Source organism: Telmatherina bonti (assembly GCF_933228915.1).
Source record: "Telmatherina bonti genome assembly, chromosome: 22".
Lineage (NCBI taxonomy): Eukaryota > Metazoa > Chordata > Actinopteri > Atheriniformes > Telmatherinidae > Telmatherina > Telmatherina bonti.
Genome location: NC_136631.1, coordinates 20411170 through 20430631, shown reverse-complemented (window position 1 = coordinate 20430631; position 19462 = coordinate 20411170). Strand labels below are relative to the sequence as shown.

At 37.8% G+C, this 19462-nt stretch overlaps 2 protein-coding genes across 6 annotated transcripts; one reads left to right on the top strand and one right to left on the bottom strand.

Annotated features, from left to right (window-relative positions):
- Positions 1-735: 735 nt before the first annotated feature.
- On the bottom strand, positions 736-13932 carry kdm1a (lysine (K)-specific demethylase 1a). 5 transcript variants are annotated; one of them, XM_079262779.1, is made up of 22 exons: positions 13879-13928; positions 13068-13119; positions 12107-12403; positions 11617-11782; positions 11360-11493; positions 11186-11264; positions 11003-11095; positions 10799-10905; positions 10543-10624; positions 9674-9768; positions 7884-7901; positions 7308-7450; positions 7121-7211; positions 6872-7006; positions 5682-5755; positions 4733-4844; positions 4459-4591; positions 4138-4325; positions 3231-3345; positions 2568-2695; positions 2015-2161; positions 736-1658 (listed from the first exon to the last, which is right to left on the bottom strand). In XM_079262779.1, exons 2-22 carry the CDS (start codon positions 13110-13112, stop codon positions 1458-1460), a joined length of 2583 nt encoding a protein of 860 aa, XP_079118905.1. In that variant the 5' UTR covers positions 13113-13119; positions 13879-13928; the 3' UTR covers positions 736-1457. The 5 variants fall into 5 exon arrangements, with proteins under 5 accessions (XP_079118905.1, XP_079118907.1, XP_079118908.1 ...); XM_079262781.1 differs by having other exon boundaries at positions 13083-13119; positions 13879-13921; XM_079262782.1 differs by lacking the exon at positions 13068-13119 and having other exon boundaries at positions 13879-13932.
- Positions 13933-15427: 1495 nt separating this feature from the next.
- On the top strand, positions 15428-18302 carry tmem30b (transmembrane protein 30B; the record flags this gene model as incomplete). Its single annotated transcript, XM_079262417.1, has 7 exons — positions 15428-15616; positions 15709-15816; positions 15933-16040; positions 16271-16358; positions 16464-16601; positions 16695-16901; positions 18127-18302. 7 exons carry the CDS (start codon positions 15428-15430, stop codon positions 18300-18302), a joined length of 1014 nt encoding a protein of 337 aa, XP_079118543.1.
- Between the last annotated feature and the right edge of the window lie 1160 nt (positions 18303-19462).

Below are 19462 nucleotides of genomic sequence, written 5' to 3'. Positions count from 1 at the left end.
TGGAGAAGTTAAAAGTAGGTTAAGATATTTCACTCTGGAACAAGTGGAAAAATAATCTCAGCTGTTGTCAAACAATTTGAGTATTTATGGTGTAAAAAAACAAAACATGCATAATATAATGCAATTCCCCAAAAATATAGTTGGGGAAGAGGGTGTATTATATCAGCTTATGTCTGCTGCTGTACCAGGAATGCAGTTGATATGGGCTCGAGGTAATGATGAACAACCCCACTGGTCAGTAGCACACGCAGTTTACCAAGATGGTGAAAGTACCAGCGCTGCAGTCTAAAACTACTCAAATTACTGCTGTTACATCAAACATCACCTTTGGTCATAATAACCATGGTGCTGAGAGGAAACAAGGCCTGGAAACTGACGAGCACAGAGCCCTGAAGTTCAGCTCTACAGAACAGCTCATGTGTGACCGTTTTAATCTCACCCCCACATTCATCAGATCCCCATTATGCAGAGATGCTGCCAGGGACCCTCATTTCTCCCTCTGACACAAAAAAAACACACCGCCACAGACTCTGGGAGGTAGCCAGACCTGGAATGAGGAAGGGTCAATGGAGGGTCAAGGCCAAAGCTGCCATATTACTTTTATACAAGCATGTACAAATAGTTTAATGCTCCATTTGCACTTTTGTAATGTATGATATTCACACAAGACAAACCAAAATTTTAAGTCCTGTTATATATTTTAAATGAGTACTAACTAAAACTGCATTTTTTTGTTGTCTTTTAATAACAAAAACATTTGACAATATAAAATAAAATAGGATGACAAGCCTGCAATGGCAACAAAAACATTCACAATTCCTTTAAACAAAGCCATATTCTTTTGTTTTAAGTACAAACTTTAACTACAATCTGCTGCCTAGATGACAGAATTAAATGAATGAGGCATCCAGCTACAGTATAGAGCAACATTTTAGCTTTAGAGAACCAAGACAAGACCTTTTAGTGTAACAACGGAAGTGTGTAAAAAAAAAAAAAAAAAAAAATCTTCCCTTTAAAAGACATGTTTTAGTGGAGAGGGTATGTTGCTGTGTTGGTCACCTGCTGAGTAAAACGTGTGGTTTTTAGCCATTTCTTTAACTTTCTACCAGAGTTCATAGATAGCACTTACCACGCAAGGACAAACACATCAATTCATTCCGATTACTGAAATTAAGCGCATGCTTTTACTTTCTAAAAAGGAAGAAATCACATTTAGAAACGCCCACAACGTGTTGCTGCATTCGCCTGTGATAAAAACTGAAATGTTTTCTTGTAGCATGGCAGAAGCCCAGTCTTTGTAAGAGTTTTCTTCACCCTCTGTCATTCAAATCTATATGCTCATTTTTATCCCATTCTGTCTTAAATGCTCCAGCGAGGAAACACTCATTCCAGTGACGTTAAGCTTCTTTTTAAACGACCAGCTAGAGTTGATAGAACAGTCAATTGATAAGGCCATTTCAGACGCTGGCGGTGGGCTGAGCCTGCTGAGGGTTGCTGGTGGCTGTGGGTGTGGCTTGTCGTGGAAGTGTGTACATGGCCCCCAGGAACTGATCTGCGATGCGTCCGGCCTCTCGGAGGCCGCTGAGCAGGGCGCCGTGTACTGTGGCGGGGTAATTTCTAATGGTGTGCTCACCAGCAAAGAAGAGACGAGGGACAGGCTGAGGGGAAAAAAAAAAAGAAAAAAGAGATGAGTTAACACTTAAAATTAGGATTGATCCACTACAAACATACATAAAAATAGGGGCTTGAATGGTGGTGGTGGTAAGGAAGGTTACAGTCACATTTCAGAACTCTTCAGTCAACACATAACTTGTTCGCATCAATCTTCACACAAACATCAAAACAGTTGGAAAAACATCTGCGTTGGCAATAAACTGCTCCGTTTTGGTTTGGTTGAACATTGTGGGCAGGGTGGGATGTCTTCCATCCCCTCACTTTCTCACAAACTGCCTCATCCAAAACACAAGCTCGTATATTAAGGATTCCTTGCTTCTTTTTTTTTTTTTGGTCTCACCTGCGAGGCTCCGGGAATAGCTGCGCCGGGTGTGATGGGCTGCGCCATGAGGTCGTAGTCATTACCCGAAGAACCTGCCGCGACGTACGAGTAAGAGCCCCTCGCCCATGGATCTGCACGCCAGCGGGTGACCACAGTTTCCTTTGGCTGCCATAGCAACAGACAACACCACATACATTTTAGGACTTTCCATGATGATATGAGAGAGACCTGTAAACAGCTGGGTGATGCACAGTTCCAATGTTGGCCTGCATGCATGTTATTTTAATCCCATCTGAAACCATAAGCAAATGACTTATAATGATGGGTGGTTTGGATGCGACTCCGCTTATGAGTGTTTTCACATATGCTTGCTGTGTGGTGGTTACGAGGGTAATTCAGGAATGAATTCCACTTGAAATGTTGGACAGAGAAAAAAAAAAAAAAAGAGTGGGAAAACTATGGCAGATAAAAGAAGCTCCATTTTTCAGTTGGAATTTGATGAGTGCAAAGGATTTATAATGAAAGACAAAACTGACAGCCCTGACTACTGAATTATAGGATGCAAAAGTACCTGAGGTACAGCGCTACTTCCAAAAATTCCTTTAAGAATTGCAAGGCAGCGTCCGACGATAACATCATCACTAATGTTCTCCATGATCCCAGCTGCCTCTCCAGCCATCAGAGCAAGCAGGATTGGAGCTAAAAGAGGGGGAAAAAAACCAAACATGTTTTTTTTTAAAAAACAAACAAACTGCTAAATATTGTATGCTGTCAAAATGTACCCAAATGCACTATATTCTTTAAAAGATACATTTAATTAGAAAGTCTTGGATTGACACACAAGTTTTAAAATTTTAAAGTATTCATTGTAGAAAGTACTGTTCTCCAATGAAGTGGATAATTACATTAAAAAAAAGTGAATTAACCACTAAATGTTTTAGTTCAACTTGTATTCAAACAATCCTCTTCATCACACCATTCATATTTTGACATCATCAGACTAAGATAATGTTTGGTATGCTGTTAGCTTTTCTATCAAAGAGTTTGACATCAGAGAAATTACTGCAGCATGACTTAAATGTCAAATTCATAAAACAATAATTGTGGCATGGACTGTTTACGTTTTCCATAAATTCTGCCCAAAAGTTGAATATATACTGGCATCATTAACTTAGCAAAATGCTGATTAAAATACAAGCATTTGCAATGTGTGACAGATGCATAATCTCATCACCTTTATAAAGATTCCAAAAGAGGAAGAGTTCACCCCGGCTTGCAGTTGTGGAGCCGACATGACCAAACAGGTTAACACTGGGATCCCAGAACACACGGTCGAAACACAGCACCACCTTTAAACATGGAAGAAAACAATGCAAAGTCACCCAACAGTAAATATGCTTATTTCAGTAAGAAGCTCACTGTGACTATCTGTGAGGATAATCTCATGTTCAGCACATTTACTGCCATTAAAACCATCATGTACATGATGGAGCGCCCCCTGCTGGACATGCAGCAGTAGCAACAGCTAAGGTTGCATAATAATGCAGTATTCTCTCCTCTGTGTTGCACCAGCACATAGACTATTCTGCTGCTGAGATGATGCCGAGTAACAGAGAGAGAGAGAGAAAGTGCTGGCGGGTCAGCAATGACGCAGGAAGAGCACCGAATTATTCTAACACAAACAGGTGCTATTTCCACCCCCATCTGGACAGAAAAAAGTGAAGGAACAACAAAATGCTTTCTATGTCCAGATGGAGGTGCAGGAAAATCCTTTATGACAGATTTCATGAGAACACTTGGGCAGATGTATGAAAGGGGAAAAAAAAAACAACAAAAAAAAAAACAAAAAAACCCTGGATACAGCAGGTGTGATGCGCCACTTTTTGCAAGACATAAATTTAGACTCCAATGAAAATGATACATTTTGACAGCAAAAGTCCTCCAACAGCATTGAGGTCATGCTCACAGCATAGTGACACAAAATCCTCACTCGTGTTAGAAACCTACTTCGTTTTATGATTTACAGCTTGGAATTCATATCAAACATGTTCACATTAAATGCAGTCTGATCAGGTCGAAGATGTGAGGAAGGAACATAGTCACAACACGAAACATGCTCCATGCATTTGTAGAAGTCCAACCTTGTTCAGGTTTCCAAAGCCCATCCTCTGTATGGCTGACGTCTTCCACTCTGGTAGTGGGGGAACAAACTGGACTGCTGGGGGCTGCTGCTTCAACACGCCAAGGGGCAGTGTGCACAGCACGGCGTCGCACTTGTATATGAACGTCTGAGTTGTGGAACGGGTGTTGACAGCTATTACCTCACAGCCTGAAGAGAAAACAAATAATTTTTACATGGACACAATACGACTGTATGAATTTCAGTTACTTATAGTATGTTTCACTACTTTAAAAGGTCTCTCATACACACACACACAAACACACACACACAGTGCACATACCAGATGCTGTATATCGGACCTGTCGCACTGCTGTGTTCAGTTTGATGTCCAAACCCTCAGCAAGGGCCACAGGAACACAGGAGTAACCATTTCTTACTGTCAGGTGGCTGCCAGTGAACTCAAAATCATCATCCTGTGGAGACATTAATTTCCCCATTAACCATGAAAGCATCTCCAAGTTAAACCGACTTGTAAAGGCCCAAAGTGACCTTGCCGTCCTGACAGGTCTTATATCACACCCTTATGACATTTCAAATTGTGTTCATGTACACACCTGATCCCAGTGCTTGAGAGACAGGGTGGAGAGAGGTGTGGCGTTGGCAAACTCCAAGTTGGCAAAGTGCCAGTCAAGGATCTGCCGATCCCTCGACGAGAGGTAAACATCACTGTGGGAAAGCAGGGAAAGGAGACAGCAGCTATTAAGACACCTGAGAGACAGATTCATACCTGCAAACACCAGAACAACTCAGACAGTTGTTGATTTAATGAAAATATAACACATGTAAGGAGCTGAAAACAAAAGTAAGAAAAAAGGTATGTTGCCACAGGGCATAAGGTGGCGTAATAATTAAGCATACTCAATGGTTTGAAAAATACACAAAGTAAACTGGGATTCATATAATGTAACATTACTCATCAAAAATACAGTTAATGTTCAGAAAAAGTGGGTAACAAATAGAAAAAGGCTCAATTTCAATCAGGCTGCAAAACCTACATAACAAAGACTCGAGTACATTTTCTTTTTTTAAGACAAGATTTTTTTTTTTTTTATCTGGAATGTACAGACAGAAATCTGCTCGGTTCCAGTTTTCAAACACAATGTGGATCAGCAAGTCCCTCTACATAAGATACACATCTGTTTGACATCATCAATCAGATTCCATGTGGCTAAACCTGCAGTACTGTCAGCATTAGCCACTGAAGCAGCAAAAGCTTGTCATCTAGGTTTTTCCCCTCAAGGTTTTGTTGCAAATATTTGCCATGGTTTGGAGCCAAACGTCACAAAAAGATCTGCTGTCAGTTTTGATTTCAGAACAGTTTGTGTGTCTCAGTCAAATGTGTTCTTACAAATCTGATTATTTGCAAAAGATTCTAAAGACCTGTAGTTATGACTACGAACTGTCAGATTTGCGTTACTCTGAAATCTGACCAAAATTGAAGAAAAGGTAGGAAGTTGTTTAAAAAAAAAAAAGAAAAGAAAAAAAAAAGACAGGGTTGCATACCTGGGTGGATTGGCCTCCAGCTCCTGTAGCTTCTCCTCAAGCTTCACCTGCATCTCTACCAACTCATCATACTCCTGCGTGGAGACACATTTTGTATGGATCAATAAGAACAACTGCTTTTAAAACATTTTGATAATATATAAAACGTCTTTTTAAAAAGCGTTATTCTGAAAGTAAAGTGTGCCTTTTCGACATCACACGTAAGCTAAGCAATAATACTTGAATATTTCCACCGTTTACATGTTGCATATGTAAACATACAAGATACACACCCGACAGGCTTCAGGTAGAAAGGATAAACAACTCTGACACCGTGGGCGGACTCAACCTGTTCATCACTTCACCACATAATAGACTAGAACAGCAGCACAAACTCTGCTACCACCTACTAAGACATAGCCACATACAGGCTCCAACCGAACAAACTGTCCCCAAAAAAAACACTAAAAGTAGCAAGAAATCCACAAATTATCCAAATAAAAGTATGCTGAGTGGCACCACCACCCCCTTACTGGCTTTACAACTGGGTTATAAGTGTAGTCACATATGCATGTTATGAGCACAAACACACTGTTAAATGCTCTGTCTGCTTTGTTCAAAGTGTGTTTATGAATCTACAAACATAAAGACAGTCAGAGTGTGATTCAAAGCCTTGAAGTGGTTTCTCAGACAGGCTCAATTTCAGATAGCAGCTGTGTTTAAACCAACTAAAACACACACACACGCACAGCAGCAGTGGAGGTGTTTTATTCTCACCAAAAATAAAACACCAGTGCTCACTAATAATACATCCTAGCCGGACTTTAAACAACTTAAAACACAGTCTGGCGGGTTTACTTAAACATAGCAGCATCTAAATTTTGTGAAGCATCTCCCATAATGTAGAAGAGTGTAAAAGTATCTCCTTTACCACAAATCTCTTCTAGATTGTTTAACAACTGTTGCTCATCAAATCAAAGTTTCTTTCCTCCTGAATTTTGGACACATCTACTAATCAGCTACAGGAAATAACTACAGCAAAGGAAAACACAGACATTATAAACAGTTCCACTTTGATAGTTTTTAAACTGTGATGGAGTCAGGTCTGGGCAGCGGCCTATTAAAGAAACTGCCTGCAGATTGGCAATATGATGGCTGTCAGATGTGAGGAGAAGTAAGAGCTCCACTGTGATGGAATCTGGCGAGCTTACTTTGCAGAGTGCGGTCAGATCGCGGTGTTTGCTCTTCACCAGGAACTCCGCTGTGATATCTCTGGGCGGCTTGACTTCACTTGCTTCTTTATACTGCTGATGGAGCTCCTTGACCCGTTCCTTCGTGGACACCATCTAAGATGTGGGAGTAAAAAAGAAAAAAAAAAAAAAAAAGGGAAATTATTAGCATCGCGAGTAATCTGAATCCACCACTTCAAACTATCTGCATACAACGTAACTCCTGCTCACCTTGTTGAGAAGATCCCGAAGTTCCTCCTGAGTCTTCACAATCTTTTTCCAGTGTTCAATCTGCTCATCTTTTACATGCTTCTCCTGCAGCCTGCACACACAGATACAGCGTTGATGTTTTTACCTGCATCTGTGTGCACATGATCCTTCTGCAACCAAGACCTGGCGAAGCATCGACCATACTTACTGTATGACCACCTCCAGGGCCTGTCCCAGAGAAACGGGCTTGTTGTTGAGGAAGTTGAAGTCCAGCTGGTGGCTGAGGTAAGACGTGGCTTCCAGAAGTCGGTTGAACTCTTGCTCCACCATCTCATCTTTTTCTTTTGGGACCTGGGCAGATAATCCGACAAAGAACAAATGTGGTGTAGAGCAGCGCTAAAGGTAAGGGAGATGGTAGTAAAAAAAAAACAAAAAAAACATGACAGATCCAATGAATGTACACTATTTTTTAGCAACTCAAAAAATTATAAGTAGCTCAAAATACAAAAACACACTGATAAAATTTGACAGAAAAACTTTACATTCTGAAATTCCCAGAATTCCATTCCGTTTCATAAACATGCAGAGGGTAATGTGACATGTTTCCAGAGTTAGTTATGATGGAAACAACACTAAGGTAGACCAATTTTACAGGTTAAAAAACTTTACCAAATAAAAAAGAAAAAAAAAAAGTGGAAGTGCAATTCAAATGAAGAGAGAAGAAAGTTGTTAAAAAATTATAAGTGACGGAAGAAATTGATGATGTAAATAAATATATACATACACTTGTGCACCGTTCACCCTGTAGTGGTTCACCAAAAGATGAAGATGGAAGGGGTTGAAAAGACAAGAAGGGAGGGGAGATAGAAAGAGAACATGTTCAGTAAACACGGCTTTAACCTCAAACAGGTTTTATTCAAAAAGTAAAACATGTACATTTAATTTGCATTTTCCTCTGGAGGAGGAAACCAGTTACACATGATGTGGATGCCTCAAGAGCCCCGCAGTCTATTCTCTGCTGTAATGGAAGTGCCCGGGAATTAAACCCAAACATCCTACTAATGTTGCAGCCACTAAATGGACACAATACAACTGAAGGAGTAGGGACATATTGTTTATTTCCAGCTTAACCGCATTAAACTACATCCGTTTTCTGGTCTGCTCTGTCCTGAGAGGAAGTAGAGCTGTTGCTGATGACACACAGGGGTAAGTGGTTTAATAAGATTACAATTCCCTGTGTTTTTGTGGCTCATGGAAGGAAGAAAAGAAAAAGAAAACAGATCTTTGCCTGAAGTCAAAAACAAGCTTGAAGAAGAGGTCTGAACACAGATACAGAATGATTCTGGTAAAGGCAGTAAATATGAAAAGGGGCTCTTTAAAAAACATTGCCCATCTAGCAAAAAGATGTGTACATTTCATTTGCATTGTTTTCCGATTTGTGTTAACTTTTCCTCTGGGATGCATAAATAACAAAAGAAAAAAAAAAAAAGACTTAGTAATTATTTAATTAGTGAAAAAAAAGACCAGGTCCTATCAATATAACATTTATATCACACGATCCAGTGCAGAAAAGGTTGCATTGTCTTGTCAGATAAGGACTATGTCATTCAACCATGCAAAGTGCTGGGAAAAAAGTATGAACCACAACGCTAATGATGCACAAATTAAACGGAGCTGTGAAGTGGAAATCCCTGGAATCAGATCAACAGAACAAGCTTGGAGGAGCCAGTGTGCTATTAACAAGAAGCACCTGCTGATTTGAACCATGACAAGCAACAGGAAATATCAAGAACTGATAATTTCATGCAGCTGGAATTGTTTAGAAATGACCTAAAACTGTTTAGACACACGTCAGTCACATAAGGACAATTTCTGCACACATTTAGACAGCATCGCAGAGGTCGACTGATGTGGCTTTTTGTAGATTCGATGCCAATTTTGAGCTTTAGAAATCAGAACAGATGATGGCAAATATATCATGTTAAAGTCTGCCATGCTGGAGGCTGCACCGCATCATGGGAGCTATGATTTTGGTTAGAGGCCACACACATAAAGCCTAAACTGATGGTTTAACCTAAGTTATTTATTCCTTGAAAGCCTCAATGAAAGCACCCACAATAGTTCACACGTCTTGGAAAATGTTAAAAATGCTCGTGTAAAGCCACGTTGTCACACAGAAAACTGAAGCATCAGATTGAGATACAAATCAGAGTTGCAGAAAATTCATTCAACATTCCTGCTGACCGATGTGCTGATCAGGTCCACACAAACTGTTATCCTCAAAGTCTTGACAAGATATTAAAACAATACTTCACATACATATACTGCAAGAGTGTATCAGCACATATGTCAGTATGACTGAAGATAACAAGGGTTTTATTAAGCACCTAATAGAATAAGTCACAAGTAGGGCTTGACCGCCATTAGAATATTGCAATCTCTCAAGATGGTAAGTCACATCATGATTTCTTAAGTAAATCTGTGCTTCTGTAAATGACATGAAGTCTGTTTACAACTCACTACAAGCTTTTAATGGATTTGGCTGAAATGACAGATGAAAGATTTTATACTTACAGCCTGGCCGTTAGCTTCATACAGTGGACACTTCTGTTTGATCTTGGCAAGCTCCATGTTAACCTGCTTACTGATCACAGCCATAGGATTCCCTCCTGAGCAATCACACATAAAAACGACAAGACTAAATGTACGGTTACCACCCTCTACTGGATCATCCAAGTCACTGCAGAAGTTCTAGCAAGACCTCAAACCAGATGAGAGCAAAACTAATTTTAATATATATATATATATATATATATATATATATATATATATATATATATATATATATATACATACATACATACACACATTTTAGGGCTGTGACAATATGCTTTTGTACCAATTTGATTTAGATTTTTTGGGTACCGATTCTATTTAAATTGCGATTCTCACAATTCTTCGATAATGCTGATTTTTGTAGATTGAAAACAACAAAAAAATGTACAAAACTTTGTTTTGCTCGTCATTTTTCCTCATTTCAGTTAGGAAAAAACAACACAGTAGACAGTCCATCATTCTGCTGCTATAATGCCCAAGATGACAAGTAAAAAGATCAGTAAAAACAATAAAAATGACAAAACATTTATAATGGATTATTTTTAATTTGAAAAAAAAAGAAAAAAGAAAAGGATTTTTTTAACTAAAAAAAAAAGTCCATTTTAAAACTGTGAAGCAAAAAAATCCCAATATTCAATTTTTTGATTCGATTTTCCGATTAAATTTTCCCACCCCTAATATTATATATATAAAAATAAAAGTATACACTTATACACAGCTTTATAGCCAAAGAACTTCTGTAATCTGTAGATTTTTCTCATTTAACTTATGTGACTGACTTTGGCATACAGTTGGGGGAAAAAAAACCAAAAGAATCTAATCCTCACCCAACCCCGTCACCACCATGGCCCCCAGATCTGCAACATAATTGCCCTTCCTAAATGTAGCCACTCGGCCTCCAACACGGTCCTGCATTTAACCAGAAGGTAAAGCGTTATTAGCAGAATAATGCTGCATTTGGGATTCATGTACAATTTCAAAATAAAAAAGGCAAATTCAGATTAAAGTATGATTTATAATAACAAAACATGTTATGCCAAACAGCTGAATAAGCAAATGAACAACATTGTGTTGGTGACCTACCCTGGCTTCCAGCACTGTCACATCCATCCCAAAGCTCTGCAGCTGCCTGGCAGCAGCTAGACCAGAGACACCGCCCCCAATGATGATAACTTTCCCAGTCTTCTTGGCTGTCACAACAAGCAGGAAATGCATAAATTGTCACATTTAATACTTAATTATATGGCAGCTAATTTTTGCTCTTAGTAAGCATCAGTGTAAACTCACTTGGTAAAGGCTTGACTCGCTTGTAAATACCAAAGTTAATGAGGCCATGCCTTTCTAAGTAGCTGTGTATCCTGTGGACCAACACAGTGTCACCTATACAGAGAAAAAGAAAGCAGAGTATTACATCTAAATTTGTACTGGAAAGAAAGAGAAATGAACATAATGTGTAATTTATTGTCTTACTGTTGTATGGAGCTTCAAGCTGCTGTACTGTGGCCTCAAAGGTCAGTTGAATTTTAGGGTTGTCCAACCACAGCTGGATCTGGATGAGAATAGTATGAATAGGAGTTTTAATTATACTTAGCAGCAATCATTAGACACTTTTAGAAACAAAATAAGGGGTTAAATGACACATACTGTGCGGTTGCGTATGTACAAGAAGACTTTCTGAGTCTGTTGGGGACCACTGATGATGTCGGGGAAGCAGGCTGCCTCTTGTGACGTCATTCGGTCATGAGGTAGACGGCTCTGGAAAGCAGCTCCTTCAAGGCCTGAAAATAAGCCGCATTTTTTTTTTTTTTTTTTTAAACTGAGATAAATGTGATCTGAGGTCACAGGGTGTTCGCGTGATGATTTTGCTGTTTCCTTTACTCATTTCATAACGTTAGACTAACCAGATGGCTCTTCAGGTTCACTATCATTCTCCTCCTCCGGTGGCGGAGCTGGAGGAGGGATGACCTGCTTCCTTTCTTTCTCTGCCTTGGCGTTTCTCTCCTCCTCAGAATAGTACTCGTCCTCCGACAGGTTGGCCAGGCTTTCGTCCATCTCACGGTACTCCACCTGCAACAGTAGGCACAATAAAAGCATCATTAAAACCGGCGTTCGGACTCCTCAATACTTTAATTACTCACACTCCTGAGAAGTGCTGAAACCTTTCCAAGAGTAACCAGCAAATACTATTAACATCTGCAGACTCTGGAGAAAAGGGAAAAAAAGGTTTTTAACTTCCACTGAGACAAGCATATGTTAGATACTCTTGAATATAAATCAGACTATAGATGAACCCTTCATCAGTAGAAGCTAACTGTCATTGAATGTAAAAAAATTTACACACTAGTTAATAGAATATTCCCTCCTAGGGGTGCAGCAACCTAAAATGTTTACTTTTGCTCGCTTGCGTCGACTTGTCCTGCGAACTTCAGCTGAGTCCTGATCCGCCCCTCCAGGGCCTGATTGGTGAGGGAAAGAGGCTCCTCCAGGTTCCCCACTAGGGGAAGACCTTTCCTTCTTCTTTGAATCCATCGGTCCTGCAGCCGAGGCTGAAGGACCAGTCTGTGCATCAGAACTCAAGGCCCTTTCACCTCCTGATGCTCCAACAGAAGATGAGGAGGAGGAGGAGGAGGAGGAACCAGCATCTGATTTCTTGCTAGACAGCATAATGGAGGATGTAGGAGGCCTCTCCTGAACAAACCAGAACCAAATCAAATCAATAACAACTGTAATATGATATAAGAAGAATGTGCAAACAACAGTGAAATCAAATATTTTTTGTGAAATGGTTGAAACATGAATGTTACGATAAAAGGTATAACCAATAAGAAAGAAAATATTACAAATTGTTAGATGAAAATGACTAAGTGTGAGCAGTAAGTGCAATGGACAAATAAATATTTAAAGTGTGTTATTTTTACAACTTTATGATATTCCCGACTGACAAAAGTGTACAAAAAAACAACTGTTAGCAACATTAAACAAACAAAATATAATAATCTAAATTTAATCCAGTTTCAATCTCACTTTCTTGTAGTTTGTAGGCCAGTCAAAATTCCTAGATGACATAATTTTAAACCATATATATCTATATCTATATATATATCTATATATCTATATCTATATCTATATATATAGAGAGAGAGAGAGGGAGAGAGAGAGAGAGAGAGAGAGAGAGAGAGAGAGAGTATCCTTCTGATATTGAATCTATCTAAACATATACCTGATGCTGTCTAAATTTATGGAATATATCACCTCAAAAACACTGCATCTGGATATACTGGATGACAGAAAAGATGTTAACTAAGCATGAATGTCATGGTTTTATGAAATGAGGGCAGCAAGGTACAGTAACCTTGTCTTGTTTTACCCATTTTTCCGTACACCTGGTAATATCCATTCAAACACTAAGAGACGAAGACAGAACGAGAAATACGGTTACAAACAGGACCAATTGAACAAATTAAAAATTTTTAAAAAGTTGGTCTTGATAGTAACACAATGATTTTAGCTTATAGATGAACAAGTGAGAAGCATAAACTATCATGTCTGTAGTTATCATGTTTACCTGAACATTCAGCATGCTGGCCAGTGGCTAAGCAATGCTTTTTAGTTTCGATAGCAGTAAAAATGTATTTATGCGGAAAATACTTTAACCTTAACCTGTTTAGATAGTAACTGATTAAGTTCTACAAAAATTATTAGTCAATCAGAACCCTTGGTCGCATTTCTGCCGCAACTCGTTGATTCCCATTTTGCCAAGATACACTGATACTAGCTAATATTAGCAACAAAAAGGCTAGCTCTTGAAATTAGCTTGTGCTCACAGACGTTTCGCTGTTGATACCGACTTCCATTAAACCTAAATAAATCAATTATTTCATTCCTTAAATTAAACTGCCACAGATATGACAGACATAAATACCGATCGCCATGAAATGTACACTTTTCTTATAAATCATAGGAGACCATGCTATGTTAGCAGACGCTAACAATGACAATTGGCTAGCTGTGGCACAGGAGCAGGTGCGCTGGCTTTGCACACAGAGATCTAGTATTACAACCTTGCTGCAAAATAATTTTAAAAAAGTATGTCTCTTCATATTGGGGCGTATACTTTATGTCGACAATGAATTGCAGATATAAAACATTAAAAATATTAATACCTCTCAATCCTCCGAAGATGTCAACACAAAGACGGTAGGGTAGCAGGTCCTTTTTCAACGAACTCTTTTGTGATTGGTGGGTATTAAACGTTACGCAACACATCTCAGTAACATGATTGGTTCAAATAACCATCAATCTGCACAGGAAAATATAAATTTTTTTATTCTCAGCACGAAAAAAGACAGATTTGTGAACTACATATGTATTTATAACCACCATATTTAATTAAAATAAATTTAATGAAGAATATATTGAATGAAGAATATATATATATATATATATATATATATATATATATATATATATATATATATATATATATATATATATATATATATATATATATATATATATATGTATGTATGTATAAATATAAATTTTTTTATTCTCAGCACGAAAAAAGACAGATTTGTGAACTACATATGTATTTATAACCACCATATTTAATTAAAATAAATTTAATGAAGAATATATTGAATGAAGAATATATATATATATATATATATATATATATATATATATATATATATATATATATATATATATATATATATATATTTATATATGTGTATATATATATATATATATATTTATATATGTGTATATATATATATATATATATTTATATATGTGTATATATATATATATTTATATATGTGTATATATATATATATATATATATTTATATATGTGTATATATATATATATATATATTTATATATGTGTATATATATATATATTTATATATGTGTATATATATATATATATATATATATATATATATATATATATATATATATATATATATATATATATATATATATATATATATATATATATCTTCATTAAATTTATTTTAATTAAATGTTAAGAGCTGATCAGGATTCAGGGCTGTCGTTCTGCACTCAGTTTCCCGTCTGCTTCGAAACTGATGAAACCGAGCACTGTAGTAAAGGAAAGGATGCCTGGATAGTGACGGGCAGGAAGAAGAGGTGTGGTTAGACAGGTAGAGGTGTAAGGTGAGCTTCTACATTGCACATAACGCGAAACGAACGAGAGATTCAGTCACTGAGGTTGTTGACTGCTTTGTTTCTACAGTTTCAGCTGACTCCACGTAAGTAACACAGCTGGCTGCCTCAAATGAACCATTTCTTGTCACAACCCAATTGTAAGTTAATGTGAGCGAAGGGTGAGTTTGTTGTAAACTAATATGGATGCCGCCGCGAGGTTTTCCTTAAGTGTACAACAGCCTTTTTCGGGGTGGGGTATCTTATGTTATACTGAATTTTTCGGATTCATTCTCTACTAAAATGGGTAAAAAAAATAAAAATAAAAATAAAAAAAAAATCCCACATGCGCAAATAAGGGAGTCTAATTTGTTTGAACGCTGAAAAGAAAAATTCATCTAGACTACTTGAGGGATTATTTGTACCTTTGCCATAGTAATGGTAACCTGTCTTGGCAATATCATTTAAAATATTAACTTTTTAAAAAAAATTATTAGTAGTATTAACTTAAATGAAAATTTCTTCCAACAGAACCAAGGAAATGGTGAAGCGAGAGCAGGAGTCAACCAACCGGCCTGACAACACCGCCTTCACTCAGCAGAGGCTTCCGGCATGGCAGCCAATTCTTTCTGCAGGCATTGTAATCCCAGGGTTTGTTCTCATTGGTCTGGCATTTATCGGCATCGGAGTAGCACTCTTTGTTACTTCGCGGGGCATCCAGGTGTACCAGGTAGGACACAGAGCCCTTGCATCTGTGATCTATCACCTTGCCAGTGAATGGCAACTGTAAGGGTTGTATCCACCAATGATTGTTTTGCACAGATGGACTACACTGGGGAAGAGTCTAATTCATCCTGCCACAAATGCATCAATCCACAAGAGAAGAACTGCGTGTGCAATCTGGATTTCTCCATTGACACAATGATAACGGTTGCAGCAGTACCTTACCTGCCTACTCTCAAATGAATAGTGGTTTATATATTTTCTGGTTTGAACTGTGGTCTTCCTTTGGTCTGATTTGTGGTTTTGGTGTTCTTTCACAATAGGGACCAGTGTTCTTTTATTATAGCTTGTCCAACTACTACCAAAACTACAGACAGTATGGGGCATCCAGAGATGATAACCAGCTGACTGGAGACCTGGATTACTTTAAAGTAAGAAAGCTCAACACAGCTATTCTCATTTCTAAAGGAAAAACAATGTCAATATTACATCAGCTGAAATGAATAAGACAAATATTTGACCAGTTTTTTTTTGTTGTTGTTTTTTTTCAAATTATTGATCACATTAGTTAAAGTGTGTGGTATCTAAATCTGCGTTGTTACAACTACCCATCAAGAAAAAGCATTTATTGAAAATCTTATTTAAAAATTGTCTATTGTAGACCCCCAGTGACTCCTGTAAGCCCTATGTGTACGAAAACAACATACCAATTGTGCCATGTGGATCAGTAGCAAACAGCATGTTCAATGGTATGTATGACATGTAAATGAACCTTTCAGTAAAGTTTGTAATATATATTTTTTTAAGCATTCAGAAATTGTTCATTTTGTGTGCTTTCATTTCCTTTTTTATAGACACCTTCGAGCTGTACCGGTTTGTTAATGGAGAAAAGAAGCTGGTACCCTTTGATGGAAAAGGGATCGCTTGGTGGTCAGACTACAATGTCAAATACAGAAACCCCAGTGTTACCCCTCTCAAAAATGCCTTCAATGGTATTCAGTTTAATTTAACTTAGCCTTTATCTTAAAGTAAATGTGGTTAAACATTTTGGAGTGACAAAATAATGGGCTTCTTTTTTCCTCCAGGTACTACAAAGCCTATATTTTGGCAAAAATATGCTTATGACCTGGACCGCTCAGATTCTGCAAACAATGGATTCAACAATCAAGATTTTCTGGTATGGATGAGAAGAGCAGCGCTGCCAGATTTCAGAAAACTGTATAGACGAATCACCGATCAAGAATATGAAAATGGACTACCAGCTGGAAACTACTCCCTTAAAATTTCCTACAGTATCCTTTGCATGCATGGGATGATGATAAGGTTCTTGCTTAAAAGTATGGTTATGTTCAGTGTGAGTTTCACTGACAATGAATTAACAATTGATCATTTTTGCACCCCTATTGCACAACAATAGGAAATGTCAGTACATTTTTTTAAATTTAATTTTGTTTAACAAAACAATGTTTTAATATCAGGAAGCTCTGAGCATATAAAAAAATATTTGCTGTGAAGCTTTGCATGACAGATGGAATCAGGTGAAGTTGGAGGACATAGATCCTCTGTGTGAGGCCCCAAAATGAGAAAATTCTGTCACATCTCTCGCTTGCTTCGCTTCACTTAGCAAATGTCTGCTCAAACAGGTGAGTCTGAGATCTTTCCCTTTGTGACCTCACAAAAGCAAACAACCACTCTCCCCAGTGGTGGATTCTGCCATTGACCTGGTCCCTAGCTATCCTCAGCCTGCCCTCTAAAGTTACCAAGCGGGCACCAGCAAAAGCTGCATCCTCTCCTTAAGAGGGCAGTGGAATGGATGCAAACAGGCACCGCTCATGAATTTTAAAAGGTTTAGACACAGAAACAGCCTGTGCTCAGTGGAGCCGACCAGAGAAACTTTTGGAATGGCTGAAATTAAGAATCAGTGTTGAATATTGTTGAAAAATGTGTAATATGGGACCTTTTTAAATTGTTTATTTGAATATGAATTCGTAAAACATATTGCACGCAAGAAGTCTTAGAATACGTAAACATGTCATTTGATTAAGTTCTTAACACAATACATGGCAAATTTGGTTATGTGTTGGCTTGACCAGATAGCTATAACCACCATAACTAACATAAGATGAGTTAAACAATTTACACTGTCAGCTATTCTCTATGACATTTAGAAAGATCTGAACTGAACTGAAATAATGAGACACTAAAGGCAATGTGCTTCGTATCCTATTTAACCACAACAACCTAACCTGTTTATTGTACTGCGAAGGTGTGGTTTTGTTGTTTAGACTGGTCAGAATGACTCAGGGGTTGATAAGCAAAAATCTTGTCATAGGTAAATGTTGTAGGCAAATACTGATGGTCATCTACCCTGCCAGCACCTATGCAACTCCTTACCACTGCTTTAACCCTTATTATCACAAACTTGTATATTCTCGCTAATCATGGATTATTATTCTCTGAATTAGCCATTATTTTCTGTACTTTGTTCTGTATATATCCTTAATACTTGTCTCCCAGACTATCCTGTATTGAGCTTTGGTGGAAGAAAGAAGGTGCAGTTCAGCAACGTGTCTTGGATGGGTGGAAAGAATGATTTCCTGGGCATTGCCTACCTTGTGGTCGGTTCCATGTGTGTCTTCATGTCCATAGTCATGCTCATCATCTACGCTAAATTCAAGTTTCCTGATGAGTAATAATGGGCTGGAATTGACTGGAGGTTTATCAGCCACATCAATACATTGGCTTTAGTTTCATTTAAAGAGATAATAAAAATTCATCCGAGTGTTAGAAAATAATAGAATGCAACTATGAACCTAATTCAAACTATTTGGGACAGGGTTGGTGTTTATCTTGCTTTGCAGGACTTGATGTTATGTTGCAGCTTCCAAAGTATTTTCAAAGTAGGAACTAACTGTACAAACTGGACCATTAGTTTTTCTTTGGTTAGACTTTTTTTTGTCCATTGGCGCCTCAATGACATGAAAACTTTCTCTGAGTGCAAAAAATAACTAAGTCAAGCTCTAATATTTGTTGGCTGCAGAAATTTATTACATCTCTATTTCTGAAAACTCTGCTTTCATCTTCACAAAATGAGTTGCATCCTCGTCAGTCATAAATACCCTGAAAATCAACTGGACAATCGGGTAACTTAATTTGCAAATGAGTGCTGTAAAAGTTGTACATATATACATATATTGTTGTAGCTCAGGGATATGGTGTGCAGGCAATTCATTTTATCTTTTTATCTTTTATGATTATTTACTGAAACTGCATTTTTACTTCATACTGATATTTATTTAATAACACAAAGCCATAGTGTGTCAATCCTGTTGTCAGGTCATGTCTTACATTGTTAAATGTACCATGAATGTGTTTTTTCCTATTTACAGAAATGCAGTCTTTGTTTCTAATAAAGTTTTTCATCTTTAGCTATTTTGTTGTGACTTTTGTTTCTTTGCCTCTTTCACTTGCAGGATAATTTTCTCTTCACTTTCCCTAGAAACTTATCTCTATGGCTTATGCACATATCATAAATGCATGGCTGATTTCTGGCTGTAACAAAGTCAACGTCTCATAAAGAGTGGGGGTGGGGGTACAACACTCCAGTTCAGCTCTGTTATAATGGACAAGCTTTCATATTGCTGTATCATCGTGGACTACTCCCTTTCTCCCCCTGTCGGGCATATTTTTTTTTTTTTTTAACAAGGAACAGGAAAAATATGAGTTAAACTGCAACATGGGTATTGTAGTCTTCTGTTGGCATAATTCGGGGAACTGTCCACCTATCGAACGACACGGACCACAATCCTTTGCGCGAATAAATACGACTGTCACGACTGCGGTGATTTGACAG